This window comes from Leptopilina heterotoma, unplaced genomic scaffold, assembly GCF_015476425.1.
Source record: "Leptopilina heterotoma isolate Lh14 unplaced genomic scaffold, ASM1547642v1 Lhet_113, whole genome shotgun sequence".
Taxonomy (NCBI): Eukaryota; Metazoa; Arthropoda; class Insecta; order Hymenoptera; family Figitidae; genus Leptopilina; species Leptopilina heterotoma.
This window is the reverse complement of record NW_025110832.1, coordinates 803356-823145: the sequence shown is the minus strand read 5'-3', so window position 1 is coordinate 823145 and position 19790 is coordinate 803356. Positions and strand designations below refer to the sequence as shown.

The following is a 19790-nucleotide window of genomic DNA, read 5'->3' as shown; positions in this document are numbered from 1 at the left end:
CGCAATTCTGGGTTGCACAGCTTTATGGCGGCTCTCTTTGCCTTATCCTGATACCAAGGGGCGAGGTCGCTTCCTTGATACTGCTCACTGCAGAACAGGATATCGACCTCATTTTCCCTTGCTGTTTGCATTAGGAGCAACTGTGCATCCTTACTTGTATGCAGGTTGACCTGCAAAAATTTTAAGGATTTGCCCTTTTAATCTTTTGCAGTTCTTCTCTGTAAACCGGGCAGGCTCTCTTTCCGGAATCGTGATCCGTCTCTGGCTTCCCCAGGTCCAAGCACGTAAGGCACTTCGGCTTAACTTTACAGCTCTTCGCGAGGTGTCGCCCTCTCCGCCGCATCTCCGACAGTTTTTACTTCTGTCGGGGCCTTTGCAGGTTCGGGTAGAGTGTCCATAGGCTAGGCACTTTTGGCACCTAGCTACTTCAACATGCTCGCGAATTTGAGCATTTATCCAGCCGATTTTGATTCGGCCAAGTTTAAGCAGAATGTCACTTTCTGCTTCTGCAAAGCGGATTAGAGCAACCTTAGTTCCTTTGTAGCGCGGCAGTAATTTGCACTCTATAGGCAGGTCGGACTTGCCCAGCTTTTCTTCCAATGCTGAAGTCACCTCACTCTCTGTAGTGGCTTCATCCAGGTCTCTGATTTCTAGAGACCTCTTATTTACAAGAGGTATGACCTCGGCCTTGCCATGCAGGGCCAAGGACAGACTTTTCGCAAATTCTAAGGTCTCTACACCCTTTTTCACTATCAGGAGAACTTCCTGTTTAAAAGTTCTCCTGATTTTCTGTACCACGGTGCCTGTATCTTCAGGTTTAACCTTTTCTTTTATCAGCGGCAAGATACCCTCGTAAAACTTTGGGTCTCTTGCCGTGATCTTCACAGCTTCCGTGGACCTGAGTTTCGAAGGGGGCTTCGTGAGCTCTTTTTTCTCGCCTTGGGCAACTGTCCACGTTTATTTATTACGGTATAATATTTAAAAAAAATAAAAATAATCAAATTTTTGAAGAATTTTAATTGTAAATATGACCATGATTTCTCCGAAATTTTAATAAGTCCAAAAAAATAAATTTTTATTTGCTTTATTTGAAGATAATTAAATTTTAAAAAATTATGATATTTTCTTGCAATATTTGGAGGAAAAGTAGAAAAAGTCGCAATTTTCGAAAAAAAGTCGAAAAAAATCTGAAATTTCTAAATTTCCCTGAAAAGAAATTTTTTTTTTTCCTGACATTTACCTGAGTTTATTGACATGTGGCCACTCAAAACACAATTTAATAAGTTTTCAAGTTATTCGTTTCTTCATAAATAATATGCTGATGCAGAATAAACTAGAATCGCATTAAGTATCACAAAATGAAAAAATATCCAAAACTTTCTCTACTAAACGTGATACAATGTATTTTTCACATGTGAAATTACATGAAATTGCGTGATATCACTTGTGATCGCTCCCATATTGTCGATTTCTTTTTGGGGAAGGGCTTAAACAATAATTGCTAAAGTGAACCTTTCTTGACATTATTTTAGTGGAAGGAAAGGGTGTCTAGTAAATAGTAAAGTAATTCCTAGCAAACATAACCACGTGTATTATACATGTATAATCACATGTATTTACAGGTTTTAACCGGCACTTATTGCGAATCTACGTGATTATTTTGAATAGGAATTAATTAAAATTTGTATTAGTCTTCATTTCGTAATAAAAATAACATTCACAGAAGAATCAATATCAGCCTATCATGTTTTATTGCAATTATAAAAGAATACCTTCCGCCAGATTAAATAAATATCTTGCTTCGGACATTGTTTAAACCACCAACAATAACTTCGACGCCTCCCGTTCATATAATGCTTATTGAAAAACAAATGCAAGATCATTCTTATTCAGTTTTTAGTGCAAGACAATTCTTATTCGATTTTCCGTGCAATAAAATGCTTATTCAAAATTGTGTGCAAAACAATTGCCACTGACAGAACAAAAAATGTAACCCTAAATCATCTTTTTAATATTAAATTGCAATTAAATATCTGAGAATTTCAGTGCGTATCTATTGTTATTAGAAAATTTAATACTTGATTATCTCTTGCGTATTAAGAAATATTGTTTTAGCAATTGTAATTAAAAATTATATTCAATTGAAAATTTTATAAAACTCATAGTGTAAGCTAATTTCAGATTGTACTTTTTAGCATAGAATTTTGAATAAGCATTTTATTGCACGGAAAATCGAATAAGAATTGTCTTGCACTAAAAACTGAATAAGAATGATCTTGCATTTGTTTTTGAATAAGCATTATATGAACGGGAGGCGTCGACTTGTTCTCTTGTTTAACCTGTTTAACTACACTTAACCAGAAAAACCCCAAACATATGTTTTAGAAAAGCGTCAAAAATAAACATTTTATTGACAATTTTTGAAAAGTTAAGGATAATCAAAGGTAAAGATAAAAAATCATTTGTTAAAAAACAACTTGGAAAAAACAATCATCAAATAAAAAAATAAACAATGGTTGGTTTTCGCCATAGAGATAGAGGTCATGTAGTAACAAGATTGGTAAAAGAAGGTTGAACTCATGCACGAGCGTCTGCTAAAGGCCAACGCACAGTGGTTGGGTTAGGGGAAAAGTGAATTCTGATTGGCTGAAATCTATTGGGGATTGGCACTGGCACTTGCACCTACATTGGCCAATGTAGGTGCAAGTGCCAGTGCCAATCCCCAATACATTTTATGGAGAGTCCACAATACTTAAGGTGCTTCTATACCTCCGGTGGATTGGTCAAGCAATCGGCTCGATGAATTTTCACGGTCGGAAAATGTACTTTCATGGCGGGTATTTTTGAATAAGTAAATGTTGAAAAGGTTTTTACTTGAAAATTTATTTAAAAAAATGATTTTATCATAGAAATTTTTTTGAAATTTATGTTAAAAAACATGTTTTATTTTAAAAGTTATCAAATTTTAATTCAAAATGTTTTAATTTTCCAAAGAAGTGTAAAAAGCCTAATGTTTTTGAAATGCTAGTACAGACGGTACAGACTGTTTGTTATGAATGTACATAACCTAGCGTTGTGTTGTCGTGCTTGTGATATTATATTCTAAATTTAATGATTTTATTATTATTATATTAAATAATAATGAACAGACAACACAACGCTAGGTTATGTACATTCATAACAAACAGTCTGTACTAGCATTTCAAAAACATTAGGCTTTTTACACTTCTTTGGAAAATTAAAACATTTTGAATTAAAATTTGATAACTTTTAAAATAAAACATGTTTTTTAATATAAATTTCAAAAGAATTTCTATGATAAAATCATTTTTTTAAATAAATTTTCAAGTAAAAACCTTTTCAACATTTACTTATTCAAAAATACCCGCCATGAAAGTACATTTTCCGACCGTGAAAATTCATCGAGCCGATTGCTTGACCAATCCACCGGAGGTATAGAAGCACCTTTATGTGCAAAATGTAGGTAGCAAGTCCAAGTGCAAGTGCGATTCCTATACATTTAGCATTGGTTCGCACTTGCACTTGTACTTCCACCTTGCCTTTTGCACCTATTCTGGAACCGCCTTTAATGGGTTTGGCACTGGCACTTGCATATTGGCACCTATTTTTTCGAGCTATAGTTTGATGCTGGCACGATGCTGGGTTGAAATGACACAGCGTGAAAAGCGAGCATGAAAACGATTAATTTAGATATTGGGATCTGAAATACTACGATACGCCATCTAGTGAGAGCCTTGTTGTGGTAGCCATCTTTCGTTTCGTCTCTTTTTGATATGCGTTCAAGAAAAAGATAAAATCCAAGACGGTTACTGTCACGTCCCAACTTCGATAATAGGGATTTTTGATTATTAAAAATGATGGGGATTTTATGCTGCTAGAACACTAAAGTGTACCCTGTAAATAGGAGGGAGATTCAACTTCTACTTCAAATGATAACAACAGAAATACTTTTAACTTGTTACTTTAATGAACATTAAGGGAAAAAGGTTACAAATTTGAGCCGAAGGATTACAACATGTAATCGGTCTGAGTGCCCGGAGATATCTGTCGAGATAAGATCCTGTGGTCCATGGGTCCCCATAGGACCCTGCGCGCGTTGAGTAGAGGGGATGACTACCCCTTCCTTTGAACTTCCCTGTGACCAATACAACCCTGACGGAGAGTGTTATTTTACAAGTTATTTACACATTCATTCTATTTATTCATTATTTAAATTTAACATTAACAATATATGAAGTTAATTAATATTTGTTTCGTTAATTACCAAATATATAATAATCGGTTTCAGTTAAATTCATTCGGAGTATTACAATTACATTTTGCATCTGTATATTTAATTACCATAGAATTATGGTGACTTTGAATTACTAATAAGATATTACAATAAACGTAGATAATTTGTTATTATTTATTATTATTATTATTATTATTATTATTGTTATTTAATTAATCAATAAATTAATTAACAAATTCTGTACATGTGATTATAACTTTTATCATTAATTAAGAGTATCTAATTATTTAACTAGTAATGAAATGGTAAATAGTAATCAATTTATAATCGTTGTTTTATAAAATTGTTAGTGACATACATATAGAATTAAAGATATGAAATTCATATCAAATTTGAATATTGTAATTAAATAGAAAACTCATTTCTTTTTCTTATATACGAACGATGAGTCATAGGTTTTTCCTGACGGTACAATACCCTTTTTTTATACCGGGGACTCGAGTAAGGCCCGAGTCCCACGGTCCCTTTTTTTATTGCTACCACATGTTTGGGTTTTCCCAACGGTTTCGAAGTTCGGAAAGATGTATTTCTCAAAAGGCTATTTTTTTATAGAAATAAACTCTGTTTCTTTTCAATTCTAATTTTTTGTGTCCTACGTGACATTTGCCTCATTTTCGCAGACTATTTCAACATCTGTAATTTTAACTATTATTCCTTTTCAAAAAGCAGCACATGTTTGGTTGCCATTCTATTTCGTTCTTTAGATTTTTTGCATATGATAAAATTCTTTACGGGAATAAGCAAATAAATGCATGTGTTTTTATTTTACATTAAAATTCAATTATTATATTGATATTAATTTTGAATCTTAGCGCTATTACCTAGTTTCTTCCGTACGAAGAGTTACGTAGTGTTTTTCCCTAGCGGAGAATTACGTGAATTTAGGCCTGCCGTCACAGTTACCACAAAAATGCTAAGGGGTGGGTCAGTTTCACGTTATTTCAGATCCCAATTAGCCAATCAAAATTCACCTTTTCCCTAACCCAACCAACCACGTTTTCTATTTTCTCAGCGCTGACCAGACAGCGTGAACCTCGAAAACAGCCAGTAAGACAGTAAACAATAGTTGTAAACTTTACATGAGATAGAAGAAGACAAAAGATATATCTCTCTTATTCTCTCTCATGTAATGTGCAAGGGAGATAGTTGATAGCGTTGATAGTATATCCTTTTCACTCTCATCAAAATTTTGCTTTCGATTTTACATCTTTCAAAACTTATTTTTAAAAATATATCCGCAACATTGTTTAAACATTTCTTAAAGTATTACAATAATGAGCGCGATATTATAAGCTATAAAAATTCTAGAGCTACATAATTATGTCCGCACATAAAGAATCGTGAAGTTTCTTTTTATCAAACTATAAGATACAATTATCAGAACTTTCCTACCAACATGAAAATGAATTTTATGTTCTTTTCGATACCAAAATATACTTTTTCTTTTTAACTCTGATTGATGCACTTGTACATTTTCTATTGGTTAACAGTACACAAAATCTAGTGATACCTTATACGTGTAACAATAGTTAAATTTGAAAAGTTTGACAAAATCCTCAAACTCCACTCCCAGTCTTCTACGAAGTTGCATTAGATTTCAAGCAAATACTGAAGATTAAAGTTATTCTAATAGTTCTTGCTTCGAAAACACATAAATTTTACACCTTTGCAGTAAGTATTTTCAAACTAATATCTATATTTTATATTTTAAATTAATGTTACATAGGTTGTTAAATGTTTATACCAACAATAGATAATATGATTTCTATTGAATATCTGTTGAATTTTATTCCATGACCAATGGATCAAATAGTATATTTCGTAACGAGTGCGAGCAGTTGCTAATGAAGCTTCGCCTACAGTTTGTTCCAAAAAAAAGTGCTCGTTCAAAAATTGGCAACTGCTAGCACTAGTTACGAACGATATTTTTCATAACAAGGTGCAAAAAAGTGCCCTTTTTAGCACCGCGTTATGAAAAGATAATTTAATTACCTTTCCAATGACACCTTATACAAAATATTTTGACAAGCTAATTTTTCTATATAGATACCCAGATAGCACAACATTTTGCAAACTTCGCAAATTTGTGGCAAATTGGTAAATTTCCGCCTTGTGTAAAGTTTGCGGAACAAGCTTGCAGAAAACTTGCGTGGCAAGGTAAATTAAAATTCTTTTGAATGCCATTTCTGTCCAATACTTTTCTATCCAGTGAGAGCAATATAAATAGTAACGATATCAATCCTCTTGAATACCCAGTAAGAAAGCAAAGATTAAGAAGCATTAAAAAAATTCTATATATGCTCTTATTATGTATGCAATATATCCTTTAGAACTTAAATTCAAAAATGATATATCCCCTTTTTTATTTATCAATTACGGTTTTCGAGATACGTTAGGGATCGTCCATATATTACGTAACACTTTTTAGGGGGAGGGGGGTGAAGCTATTTGTTACGATAAGCCAAAAAAATGGCGCTAATGTATGTAACAGTGTGTTACATGGGGGGAGGGGGGGTCAAAATTTTCAAAAATTAGCGTTACGTAATATATGGACGGCCCCTTACAGTATTCTTAAAAAATGGTTTTTATAATAAATTTTAGATATTTGTAATTGTGGAGATTTCTAGATTTTGAATTAATATTCATTTTACTTGAAATTTTAAAATTGCAAAACTTTTGAGCAATAGAAATTTGGTTAGAGACCCGAACCTCGTAACAATAGATATTTCGGTGAGGGCTGTAAATAAAGAAAAAAGATTTCAATGCTCAATAATCGCAATCCATACCCAATGGGAAAAAAACCATTGGCGCATTAATGGCCCAATAATGGGAGCCATCAGGCATGCCATTAATGGCACCCATTAATGGACCAATAGTGGTAAAGTAATGGGCTGACTACGTCGTTGCCAATAATTGGCAGCCATCATTGGCACATTAATGGCTGCCAATGAAACGCCAATAATAAAAATTTTTTAAATTAACAAAAATTATTTATTAAAATTATAATTATTTAATTATAAAAATTAAAAATTGTTTATTAATTTTTTTTTTAATTATTATATTTGTAATAGAAAAAAGTCATCACAGTAATTAGTGAGATCTTTTCTCTTTCAAAAAAATTGCCTCACATCCTGTGCAAAAATAGGAGAGGCAGGGGGCAGAATTATTATATTCTACGAATGGACCTGAGGAGTTCAGCCTTTATATGTACGGGCTGGAGTAACTTCGATGCGAGTAGAACTGTTACGTCATTACGTGCGGAGTTACGTTATTTACGCGCAGGCGTAAGATCCGCGATTTGATTTGATGTTCAATCTTGGTTTAATCCTTTGAAAAGGAAGGCGGAAATATTCAAATAAAACAAGTTAATTTCCGTTAAAACGGAGGGAAAAACCTCACGAATAAGAAGGATCAATTAATAATTAATAATATTAATTAATCATTAATCCAACTAAATTCGCGAGTAAACCCAATACATTTATTAAAGTCAAAAACATTACACAAGTCGAAGTTATTCTTATAACTATTTTTGGGACTACTCTGAAGTACATTCCCAGTGGGCAAAAAACAATCATTGTTTTAAAAACGTTCCAAAAACGTTTTTAGAACGTTTCATGTCTGCAAAATAATGTTCCAAAAACGTTCCATTGCTTTTAAAACGTTTTAGAACCATATAACGTTTTTGGGACATTATTTAGCAGACATGAAACGTTCTAAAAGCGTTTTTGGAACGTTTTTAAAACAATGATGGTTTTTTGCCCACTGGGTTACGAAAGAACTCCAAAGTAGAACTGAATTCGTGAGGGAGCATTTATCCCTTGGTCCATGGCAGAATCTTTGCGCATGCCCTGTTATAGAGTTTGTAAAGTCTATGAAGTTTTTAGAATCACAACACTAACACTGCACTGCACTAATACACGTATAAACATACTCTACTTCATGCATGTATCACAACAAGTGAACATAACCCTTTTGCATTCACACTAATTACACAATTATTAATTATTTACATCATATCTAGTAACATAATAAATCTCTTATACTGCACTCATCATATTTAAATATAGACAACAATTACGATAACTAATTTGATAATATATCCTAATATAATATTATAATTATATTAATACGTTAATATATATAATACGTTAATATTATATAATACCATAATATTACAACAATCAATCAGATAAAGTTTACTAATATTATTTTCAAATAATACATTCATACTGCACAATTAGCAACAATATAATATTGTTGTTAATTGTTCATAACGTTCATATTATACAATTGATAATTAAGGTTCATCGCATACACGGAAAAAAAAGTTCACGAATCTCTCATCGTGAACTAGTATATCACTTTTGGATGGGACACAAAATTTCAAAATTTTCATTCACTTTTGATTAGAAATGGCGAACGTCAACGAAAAACTGAAACAAAGTTAATGAATTTTTGATGAACTGTTAATGAAGAGTAGTTCGTCAAAAGTAGAGGTACAAGTTCACGAAAAAATCGTGAACTCGCGAGTGTCAGTAGTATGCGCAGTTCGTAATGCGCATCAAATATGGCTGATCAAGCATTCATCATTCAGTCGGTGTCATCGGTGTTTACATTCGGGAAAATTCTTTGATGAAAGTTATTATTTAGAATCAGTGTTTTTTATTACTTAGTGAATATTTTTGTTTGCTAATTTCCTTTGTGAAACAAATAATTCATAAAATGAATTAAAAGTTACGATAAGGGACTTTTTCTACTTTGCACGGTCCTGAGTTTTACAGCAGACAAAGCTAATCGTTTCGTTTGTCGAAGGACAGTGTATCTAGATTTAGCCGTGGCGGTTAGTTGTTAGAAATATTATGTTATAGGGTATAGGTACTAGGTTCGAATCCCGTGAAGCGAATTACGAATTTTAATGGCGATAAAATTGTGTATTCTGTGTAGTTGGGTGCGTAATAGGCGTCAAGTTATCAAATAAAGTGAAATACTATAAAAAAGTAGTGTCTGGAAATTATTTTTTCTTGTTTTTAGCATTTTTTAAAAGTTCACGAATTTTTCGTTAACTTTGACGAAAAGTTGGGAAACCGTACTATGTTTCTAGTGAAGGAGTTGATGAAATTTTGACGAACTGTGTTTGTTGATTTTCAAGAATTTTGTTTCCCATCCAAAAGTGATATACTAGTTCACGAGAGATTCGTGAACTTTTTTTTCCGTGTAATGAAAGTCTATGTGTACGTGACTTTTCGAAGCCATTTCTGTGGTCACAAGTATGGTAAACACATGTTGCATTGTCCTATGGAAAAGGACACTTGAGATATTTTTTATATTCTTTCAAGAATTTCTCGGTTTTATGACTCTAAAGAAACTAGAGATTACATTTTCTTTCGCTATCCCAGGTGCGAATTTAGGTTGGCCGCCACAGTTTGAAGGTTGGCCCAAGGTTGGCCTAACTTTGGCAAGCAAAGTTTTGGTTGCCAGAGTTTGCCCAACTTTAGCAAGTACTTGTGCCCACAGTTGGCCCGACTTTGCAAGCCAACCATTAAATGCAGAGTTTAACCAACCGTCGGGCCAACTTTGGCGACAAAGGTTGGCACAACTTATCCAAACGTAGTTTAAAAGACTTTCAGTTTCGGTTGGCCGAACTCTGGGGCACGGTTGGCCCAACAGTTGGCAAAACTATGTGAAACGCAGTTTAATTGACTTAAACTTTCTTGGTTGGCCGAACTCTGGGCCACGGTTGGCCCAACGGTTTGCAAAACTCTGTGAAACGCAGTTTAATTGACTTGATTTATCTTGGTTGGCCGAACTCTGGGCAACGGTTGGCCCAACGGTTGGCAAAACTCTAGAAACGCAGTTTAAATGACTTAAACTTTCTTGGTTGGCCGAACTCTGGGCCACGGTTGGCCCAACGGTTGGCAAAACTATGTGAAACACAGTTTAATTGACTTAAACTTTCTTGGTTGGCCGAACTTTGGGCCACGGTTGGCCCGACGGTGGGCAAAACTTTGTGAAACGCAGTTTAATTGACTTGATTTTTCTTGGTTGGCCGAACTCTGGGCCACGGTTGGCCCAACGGTTGGCAAAACTCTGTGAAACGCAGTTTAATTGACTTAAACTTTCTTGGTCGGCCGAACTTTTGCCACGGTTGGCCCGACGGTGGGCAAAACTTTGTGAAACGCAGTTTAATTGACTTGATTTTTCTTGGTTGGCCGAACTCTGGGCCACGGTTGGCCCAACGGTTGGCAAAACTTTGTCAAATGCGGTTTAAATGACTTAAACTTTCTTGGTTGGCCGAACTCTGGGCCACGGTTGGCCCAACGGTTGACAAAACTCTAGAAACGCAGTTTCATTGACTTAAACTTTCTTGGTCGGCCGAACTTTGGGCCACGGTTGGCCCGACGGTGGGCAAAACTTTGTGAAACACAGTTTAATTGACTTAAACTTTCTTGGTTGGAAGAACTCTGGGCCACGGTTGGCCCAACGGTTGGCAAAACTCTAGAAACGCAGTTTCATTGACTTAAACTTTCTTGGTCGGCCAAACTCTGGGCCACGGTTGGCCCGACGGTGGGCAAAACTTTGTCAAATGCAGTATAATTGACTTATAGTTTTTTGGTCGGCCGAACTCTGGACCACGGTTGGCCCAACGGTTGGCAAAACTCTAGAAACGCAGTTTCATTGACTTAAACTTTCTTGGTTGGCCGAACTTTGGGCCACGGTTGGCCCGACGGTGGGCAAAACTTTGTGAAACGCAGTTTAATTGACTTGATTTTTCTTGGTTGGCCGAACTCTGGGCCACGGTTGGCCCAACGGTTGGCAAAACTCTGTGAAACGCAGTTTAATTGACTTAAACTTTCTTGGTCGGCCGAACTTTTGCCACGGTTGGCCCGACGGTGGGCAAAACTTTGTGAAACGCAGTTTAATTGACTTGATTTTTCTTGGTTGGCCGAACTCTGGGCCACGGTTGGCCCAACGGTTGGCAAAACTTTGTCAAATGCGGTTTAAATGACTTAAACTTTCTTGGTTGGCCGAACTCTGGGCCACGGTTGGCCCAACGGTTGACAAAACTCTAGAAACGCAGTTTCATTGACTTAAACTTTCTTGGTCGGCCGAACTTTGGGCCACGGTTGGCCCGACGGTGGGCAAAACTTTGTGAAACACAGTTTAATTGACTTAAACTTTCTTGGTTGGAAGAACTCTGGGCCACGGTTGGCCCAACGGTTGGCAAAACTCTGTGAAACGCAGTTTAATTGACTTGATTTTTCTTGGTTGGCCGAACTCTGGGCAACGGTTGGCCCAACGGATGGCAAAACTCTAGAAACGCAGTTTAAATGACTTAAACTTTCTTGGTTGGCCGAACTCTGGGCCACGGTTGGCCCAACGGTTGGCAAAACTATGTGAAACGCAGTTTAATTGACTTGATTTTTCTTGGTTGGCCGAACTCTGGGCAACGGTTGGCCCAACGGTTGGCAAAACTCTAGAAACGCAGTTTAATTGACTTACATTATTTTGGTTGGCCGAACTCTGGGCCACGGTTGGCCCGACGGTTGGCAAAACTTTGTCAAATGCGGTTTAAATGACTTAAACTTTCTTGGTTGGCCGAACTCTGGGCCACGGTTGGCCCGACTGTTGCAGCTTAAATATACATTTTGCGTTATGCACTCCCATGTGAGCGTAGCGTAGTGGTCTGTGTATAAGTCTTCGGTGCGTTAGGTTAGGGGTTCGATCCCAGCGAGCGATAGATATTTTCGAAAATGTATGTATGAGATTGTGTTTAATAATAATAGGTAAAGGTTATATCTGATGTTCCCGCTAATAATAACGTGTTAATTGTTTAAATAATGTAGTTTTTTAATAATTTTTTACCTTTGGCTGTTGAAGTTGGCCAAACTTTGAAAATTGTGGTTGGCCCAACTTACGCATCTAAAGTTGTGCCAACTTTGGCGTCAGTCTTTGGACCAACCATTGAAATGTATAGTTGGCACAACATATGCATTGTAAGTTGGGCCAACTTCCTTATGTGTTGTCGGGCCAACCATCGTCGCCATTAGACGGTCGCCGTTATCATCTGTATGGTTGGCCCAACCTCTGGCACGAGAAGTTGGACCGACTTTGTAAAAGTTGGCCCAACTATGGGCCGACCAAAAAATCGCACCTGGGATTCCACTTGATTTATGACAATTCTAAGAAATGTTGATTTTCAAATACATTTTTGGAATTTGGAAACTATTAAACCGTGAAGTATTATATTTTACAATAGTCAAACTTTTTTGTTTAGTCTCGTCAATATTTGTCAAAAGTCGTAAGAAAATCCTAAAATAATTAGATTATTAACGAAATTTCATTGTTTCGCGCTTCGATAACTCGTTAATCGATATATCGAAAAGTTAACGAGCGAGATGGCAGTCGCTCGTCACAGATGTTACGAGCACAAATGTAAATTACTCGCGCAAACGCGATTACTGCTCGGTGATTCGTTGAGTTCAGAATTTGGTTAAATCCTTGATAGGAACCGGGAAATTTCAAATAATAAACGTGAATATTCCGTTAAAACGGAGGGAAAAAGCTCACAAGTAGAATAAATCATTCAATAATTAATAACATTAATTATTGAAGGAAATCAGTCTTCTTGAGAGTAAACCCAAATAATTTATTTACTAAAAGTTCAAGAATACAAGTTATGACTAAGGAAGCTTAGAAGCAACCTTTCTAGTCAATAGTCAACTTAAATCTAATCTGTAGTTACAGTCCAGCGGACTTGTTCTCCGCTGTTAGTCCATGTTGGAGGAAATGCGCATGTTCTAAATGACGCGCATCCCCCACTATACAGTAGTATAGTATAGTATAGTAGTATCCCCACTATATAGTAGATACATTTATGCACTTCACTAATACTAATACTGACTCATACGTCATACTTGTCGATGTTGATACATACACATTCATCATAACATTATGATTCCAATAATTATCACATGATAATTATTTCAATATATATATACACATGCATACATTCTAATAATAATATTTATATTTATAATAATTATATTTACACCTGTACATGACACATACGTGTTACAAATATAGTAAATATTATATAGAATTATACATAGTTGATGGTCATGATAGTTATAACAAATTAATTGTTTAACTATAAAGCTTGAATGTAGTTTATTTACAAGTCTTAATTCATTATCAATTATATTATAATAATTGATTAGATGTTAGATTGATAGAAATAATGTAATATGCAAATTACAATTATTTATAAAAGTAGTGGAATAATTAACATTTCTAAAAAGTATTGAAAACTGGGTTTTTCCAGTACGTGATTTTATCCTGAGAAAAAGGATAAAATGTACGTTGGTCAACCGATGTGTTTTATGGTTTTACCTCCAAAGAGGGTCTACTTGAGAATTGAAAGACAGTTTTTTATAACATCTTTGGGGTTATCTCTCTTAGTTTATGGTTGACAATTGTGTTTGAGTTTTAAGGGTATATTGTCTTCAGAGTGACAATACACAAACTCATATTGCTGGAAATGTGTTTAAACCTTACTATTTTTTGTAGCGATATTTTCAAAGACATACTGTGTCTGCGAAACATATGTATTTCATCTTTTGTTATATTTCGGCTATTGATAGAGAGATATTTGAAGAATACAATATTTTAGGAACATATTTACTAAATCGAACGCAGAAAGTTCTTCTCAATCTATGGACAGGATATTATTTTAAATATAAAATTAATATTATATTTTCCCGCGACTTTTAATCGCATTTCGATTAATATCGAATCACGATTCGAGCGAGATAATAGTCGCTCGTTACACAGCTAAATCGCTTTACCGACGGCCTTATTATACCCGCAGTTTACGTGACAATTCTTATCTCTGCCGCAAGAGGGACGCTGTAACCGTTCTCGCAACTGACACGGCGACTCCAGTGTATATAAGTATCGAGAGATTCGTCGCGAGACCAGAGTATATCTGCGAATCCGTTTAATGACGCGGATATCTCTTGTCTATCATCTGCGAATCTATTTAAAGACGCGGATTTCTCTCGCCTATCATTGATTTTTCAATGATAGAATTTTTTTGCAGAATGCTATTTTCTAATAGCTGCTGCATTTTTAAATAATTATAATTTATAAATAATAAATTATTTATTATTTACATGAATTATTAAAAATAAATAATTAAACAAATAAATATATTAAACAAAAATTATAAACATTAATTTTTTATTATTATTATTTAATTAAAAAAAATTTATTTAAAAAAATTTTTTTCTCTTGGTTGCCAATATTCGGCCAATATTGGACCAATATTGACAACCGATGATTGGCGATGCCGTTACATCCCAAGCATCAGCCCATATTGGTCCAATATTGGGAGCCTTTATTGGACCGATGATCGGTCTCTTGGCTCCCAATATTGGAGCGATATTAGACCGGTGAGAAATTTCTTACTGGGTATATGTAAAATAACAATTATTTAATTATTTAAATAAAAAATATAAATGTTAATTAATTAAATAATACAAATGTTTGACCTAATGGCCGACTTTATTCGAAAATTGAGTCGAGTCGAGCAATTCGAAAGTCACTTCCCAGTAAGAAAGTAAAGATTAAGAAGCATTAAAAAAATTCTATCCTTTTGAATTCCAATTCTGTCCTATGCTTCTGAATTCCGCGACAGTAGTTGAAAAGTTTACAATTTCAATCCTTTCAAATGCTCATACAAATATAGTATAATAATATAATACTAATATTGTTGACATTGCATAGAATGTTTAATTACTTTCAAATAACTGCACTCATGACTTTATTTGCTATTTTAAAAAGGAATAATTATTAAACTATCAGTTAAGAGGGTTAAAAGTGTTTAAAGGTCTCTGAAATTTTTAGGTTATGATTTATTGTCTAACAGAATAACGGCCCTGACTCGTTTAAATGACGTAAAATTGGTAAACAATCAATTTTTCAGCAAGTTTTTCTTTGAACACAAACACTTTTTACAAAATCTGCCAATGTATGTATCTTATAAATTACAAAAATCCAGAAGATTGCTTGAATGCATGCAGAAACGCGGTTCCAATGAAAAATTGAAAAGTGATGTAATGACAGGCTGTAATAATTTCGGATGGGATTGGAAAGCATTTAGAAAAAAATTTTGTCTTTGTTAACAATTACAAAAAGAATATTGAATAGCATTCATTTTTAGACGAAACGTGGTCCTATCATGGTATAGAAAAGTATTGGACAGAAATGGCATTCAAAAGTATTGGATAATTTCTACTACACCATACAGAGTTTGAATAAATTATTTCAATCCTTTTCAATTCCTCGCTTCTTACTGGGTTGTCTGGATAATTGAAAATCCGGATAATCGAGTAAAGTACGAATTAAACAAATTTTTGATTCATAATTTTATGTATTTATTTGCATATGTATTAAAATAAGACTGAAACAAACTAAAACTTTTAATTAAAGTCAACATTAATAAATATTTAATTAGAAATATTTCAAAATATTTACATATATAAACATTTTCTTAAAATAATTAAAACACTTTAAAACGCAACATTTCGTGTAAATAAATTTAAAATAGAAGTTAATTAACGGCTTGAGACCTTATAAACTTTATATTAAAACAAAATTTTTAATTTTAAATTTGTCCGGATAATAGGGGTCCGGATAATGGAGTCTCTACTATATAGTATTTTTCGCAAAAATGACTTTTCGGAAAAGTGACAATTCGTAAAAATGTCGATTCGCAAAAGTGACAATTCGCAGAAATGACATTTCTCAAAAATGACCTTTCGCAAAAATGACAATTCGTAAAAATGACTTTTCGCAAAAAATAACTATTTGCAAAAATGGCTTTTCGTAAAAATGACTGTTCGCAACAATCAGATTTCGCAAAAATGGCTTTTTTGCAAAAATAACTATTCGCAAAAGTGTGAAACGCAATTAACAACAATAAAGAAAGTTTTTAATTGTTTTTAATTGAAATTAATCGATTTCTACTATAAGGGATGGAATCGCACTCGAAGTGGGTTAGAAAACTAATATAGAATTTTTTTCTAATAAATTAAATAAAAAAAATCAGTCAGAGAAGCAGGCGCAATGCGCCTACATCATAGGGTTTCGTGGCCTAAAATGACAAAAAAATAAATAAATAATAATTTATTTAGAAATTCTTTTTGTACACTCGTGATCATTAATGCCTTCCCTCGGAGAAGGCACTAATTTCACGAACTTTGACTACCATCTATACAGTAAGAAAAGCTATCCGTCAGTCATAGGAAAGTATGGGAATCGCATAAGTCTGTCTCACTCCCACTCATGGGATATGACTGACGTGCTAGGTTTTCGTACCGTATGGTCTAAAAAATCAGCAAATGGAAAAGTAGAATTCTGTTGGAATTATTGGCACGAACTATAAAAAAATACAGAAATGTAGGCAAAACGCGTCAAATTAGTGCCTTTCCTGAGAGAAGAATGAGCACGAGTGTACTCAGTGTACTTAAGATTAAAAACTTTTTTTATTACCATAGCAACGGATGTTATGGCAACCATTACTATATCAACGGTTGCCACGGCAACCATTAACATAGCAACGGTTGCCATGACAACGGTTGTTATGTTTTTTCTTAAGACTTTAGACATAAGACTTAAAACTTAAGGACTTCTTATACCGAAGTCTCGCTGTAAGACTTAAGGCTTAAGACGTAAGAACTACGGACGGACACCGAAGTCTCGCTATAAGGGTTTTTGCCCTTGGCACCGAAACCCTATAATGAACAGTTTTTATTAAAACCTTAAAAGAATTATATTTTAGATTATATTTTTGTATTTTTTAGGGCATAGAATAACATTAGGAATAAGTTTCGACCACATTAATTTGAATTGTGAAAAAAAATTATCGTTGAGCAATCATGATCAGAATAGCAATTGTCTGCTTCCTAATTTCATACGTTAATTGCCTTAATTGCTCGAGTGAAATTAATGTATCAGAATTGCGAGAAGCTTTGAAAAAAATTACCACACATTTGAAAACGGAAGTTCAATATGAAGATGGGGCACTTTTCATAAGCAGTGCAAGAGCTGGAAAAAGTACACTAATTAATTACTTATTAGGCAATACTTTGATTTCTTCCAAACGTTCTAAATATGATTCATTAAGCATGATCTTGCCGGATAAAAACGTTAAAGGACCGGAAATTGATGCAGGGCCAGTAACAAAGACAACAATTCTTTCAAGATGGACTTCACCCAACTTAACAGATTTGTCCCTCTGGGATTCTCCAGGATTTTCTAACGACAAAAATAGAATGGATGAAATCATGAAAGCTTTATCTAATATTCAATTAATGAAAAATGTTAAGTCTCTTAAGTTTGTTCTAGTTATCAACACACAAGACATTTTAAACGATTACTCTGTACCGTTTTTGAGTCTTTTAAATGATGTTGCAAATTTTTTTGGAAATAAGATTCAAAACTTTCTTCCAAGCATGTCATTTATTTTTTCAAGAGCACCTCACATTTTAAATCAAGCCCTAGTCGATCGCGATTTTATTAATTACTTATTGCACAGTCGTTATTTAAACATAGACGAATTACAATTGCCCAGTCAGGTTAAAGAAATCTTAAGTTACATAACAAAGAATAACAATCAAATTGGTCTTTTCAAAAAACTTAATCGAGCCGGTGTGGTTACTTCTGATTTCGATGATAATATTTCTGGGTCTATAAAAACCGCCAGTAGCGTTAATAATACCATTCTTCGCAATATACGTCCGTATCTTTCTACAGAAACCAAGACTTGCCTGTATGAAACCAAGGCTAAATTGTTGTCACCCTCTGAATTTAATGACTCTGAACAGGATGTATTACAGGAATTAACTGAAAATCTGTTAATTTTATTATCTGAGTCAGAAGCAGTATGAAAACAAACGAATAAGAATTAAGAAACATTCAAAACTTATCTGTACGAGTAAAACGACTAATATATAATGCTGTGAAGAATCCAAAATAATTCTGACAAATATTTACAAACTGTCCAAGAAATTTTAGGATTAGATTTCATAAGAGACTGTTTATCAACTTTAAGAAGAAGAAGAATTAAAACTTTCGATTGGCATCGTATTTGTTAAATCCGGAAATTTTCAGATTTGTAAATCGCCGCGTTTTTAATATTTCCAATAGTAAGAAGTATTAAACAAACAAGAAGAGATGACCTTAAAAGATCTCTGTTAAATTTTTATAACAAAACTTTGGCAATTTCTCCAAATTCGGGAAAATAAAATGTTAAACTTTATTTTAAATATTTTTTTCATTCCAGTCTTCTTACCGGAATTTATAATAAACAATTGATAAAAAAGTCTTAAACTTCTTGGACGTCTATAAAAATATTATAAAACTTCTTTACCTGTTTATTCTACATGATAAAATACTATAAAATATTTGTAATATTCTTAATTGCCTAGTAAAAAAAGAAGTATTGAGTGGAGCGTTTAGGAATTGAGTGAAGCTCTGAGCCAATACGGATTCGAGTAAAAACCGTATTGGGACGTTTGACTCAATCTTTTTTTCATCCGCCGAATACGGTCTTATTTTAGCATTAAAATTAAAATCACATGACCAGAGTACACATTATAAATTGAAAGCGCAATTTTCTTTGGGCTTAAGAATACGGCCCTGAAAATTGGTGACGTAACGTGACGCCACCTAACACTTCTGAATTTGGAGGTTATGCAAAAACATAACACTATACTGAAGTCCAACGCACAATAGGTTCGCGAAGGTCGTTCGCGAACGAGACGCATGAGATAGACAAGGACACAAATATATCTCTGTCCTTTTCTAACTCATGCTTTGCGTTCGCGAACGACTTTCGCGAATCTATTGTCTATTGTTATTGGCCTTGAGGACATAACAGTTTGGAATCTAACAGTATGGGGACCTGACTGTAGTAAGTTTAAATGGACGAAAAGAAATCTACTGTTACCGACAGAAAGTTCCTAAAGAATTGTAAAACAATAAAATTTCATTGTTTTGTTGAATTTACCACTCTAGGAACTTTCTGTCGGTAACAGTAGATTTCTTTCAGTCCATTTCGTCCATTTAAACTTACCACTTCATTTATTCACATGGTAAATTCAGTCGCGCTTATAAAACTTTGCTTTTACCAATTTTTAACAAATATTCATTGCTTTCTTATCGAAATCGGCATTTTTACATTCCAGGACAATTGTGCTTTCAATTTATAATGTGTACTCTGGTCTTGTGATTTTAATTTTAATGCTAAAATAAGACCGTATTCGGCGGATGAAAAAAAGATTGAGTCAAACGTCCCAATACGGTTTTTACTCGAATCCGTATTGGCTCAGAGCTTCACTCAATTCCTAAACGCTCCACTCAATACGTCTTCTTTTTTTACTGGGTGCATTATTTAGTTTTTTGTAACTTGTAT

General features: G+C 34.1%; 1 protein-coding gene across 2 annotated transcripts; it reads left to right on the top strand.

Moving 5' to 3' along the window:
- Positions 1-5773: 5773 nt before the first annotated feature.
- On the top strand, positions 5774-18470 carry LOC122506152. 2 transcript variants are annotated; one of them, XM_043618172.1, is made up of 3 exons: positions 5774-5986; positions 6362-6472; positions 17179-18470. In XM_043618172.1, exon 3 carries the CDS (start codon positions 17254-17256, stop codon positions 18262-18264), a length of 1011 nt encoding a protein of 336 aa, XP_043474107.1. In that variant the 5' UTR covers positions 5774-5986; positions 6362-6472; positions 17179-17253; the 3' UTR covers positions 18265-18470. The 2 variants fall into 2 exon arrangements, with proteins under 2 accessions (XP_043474107.1, XP_043474117.1); XM_043618182.1 differs by lacking the exon at positions 6362-6472.
- The last annotated feature ends 1320 nt before the right edge of the window (positions 18471-19790 follow it).

Bases quoted from the DNA above. Each gene is read 5' to 3' on its own strand.
- LOC122506152 (XM_043618182.1), top strand. From the start codon at position 17,254: ATGATCAGAATAGCAATTGTCTGCTTCCTAATTTCATACGTTAATTGC.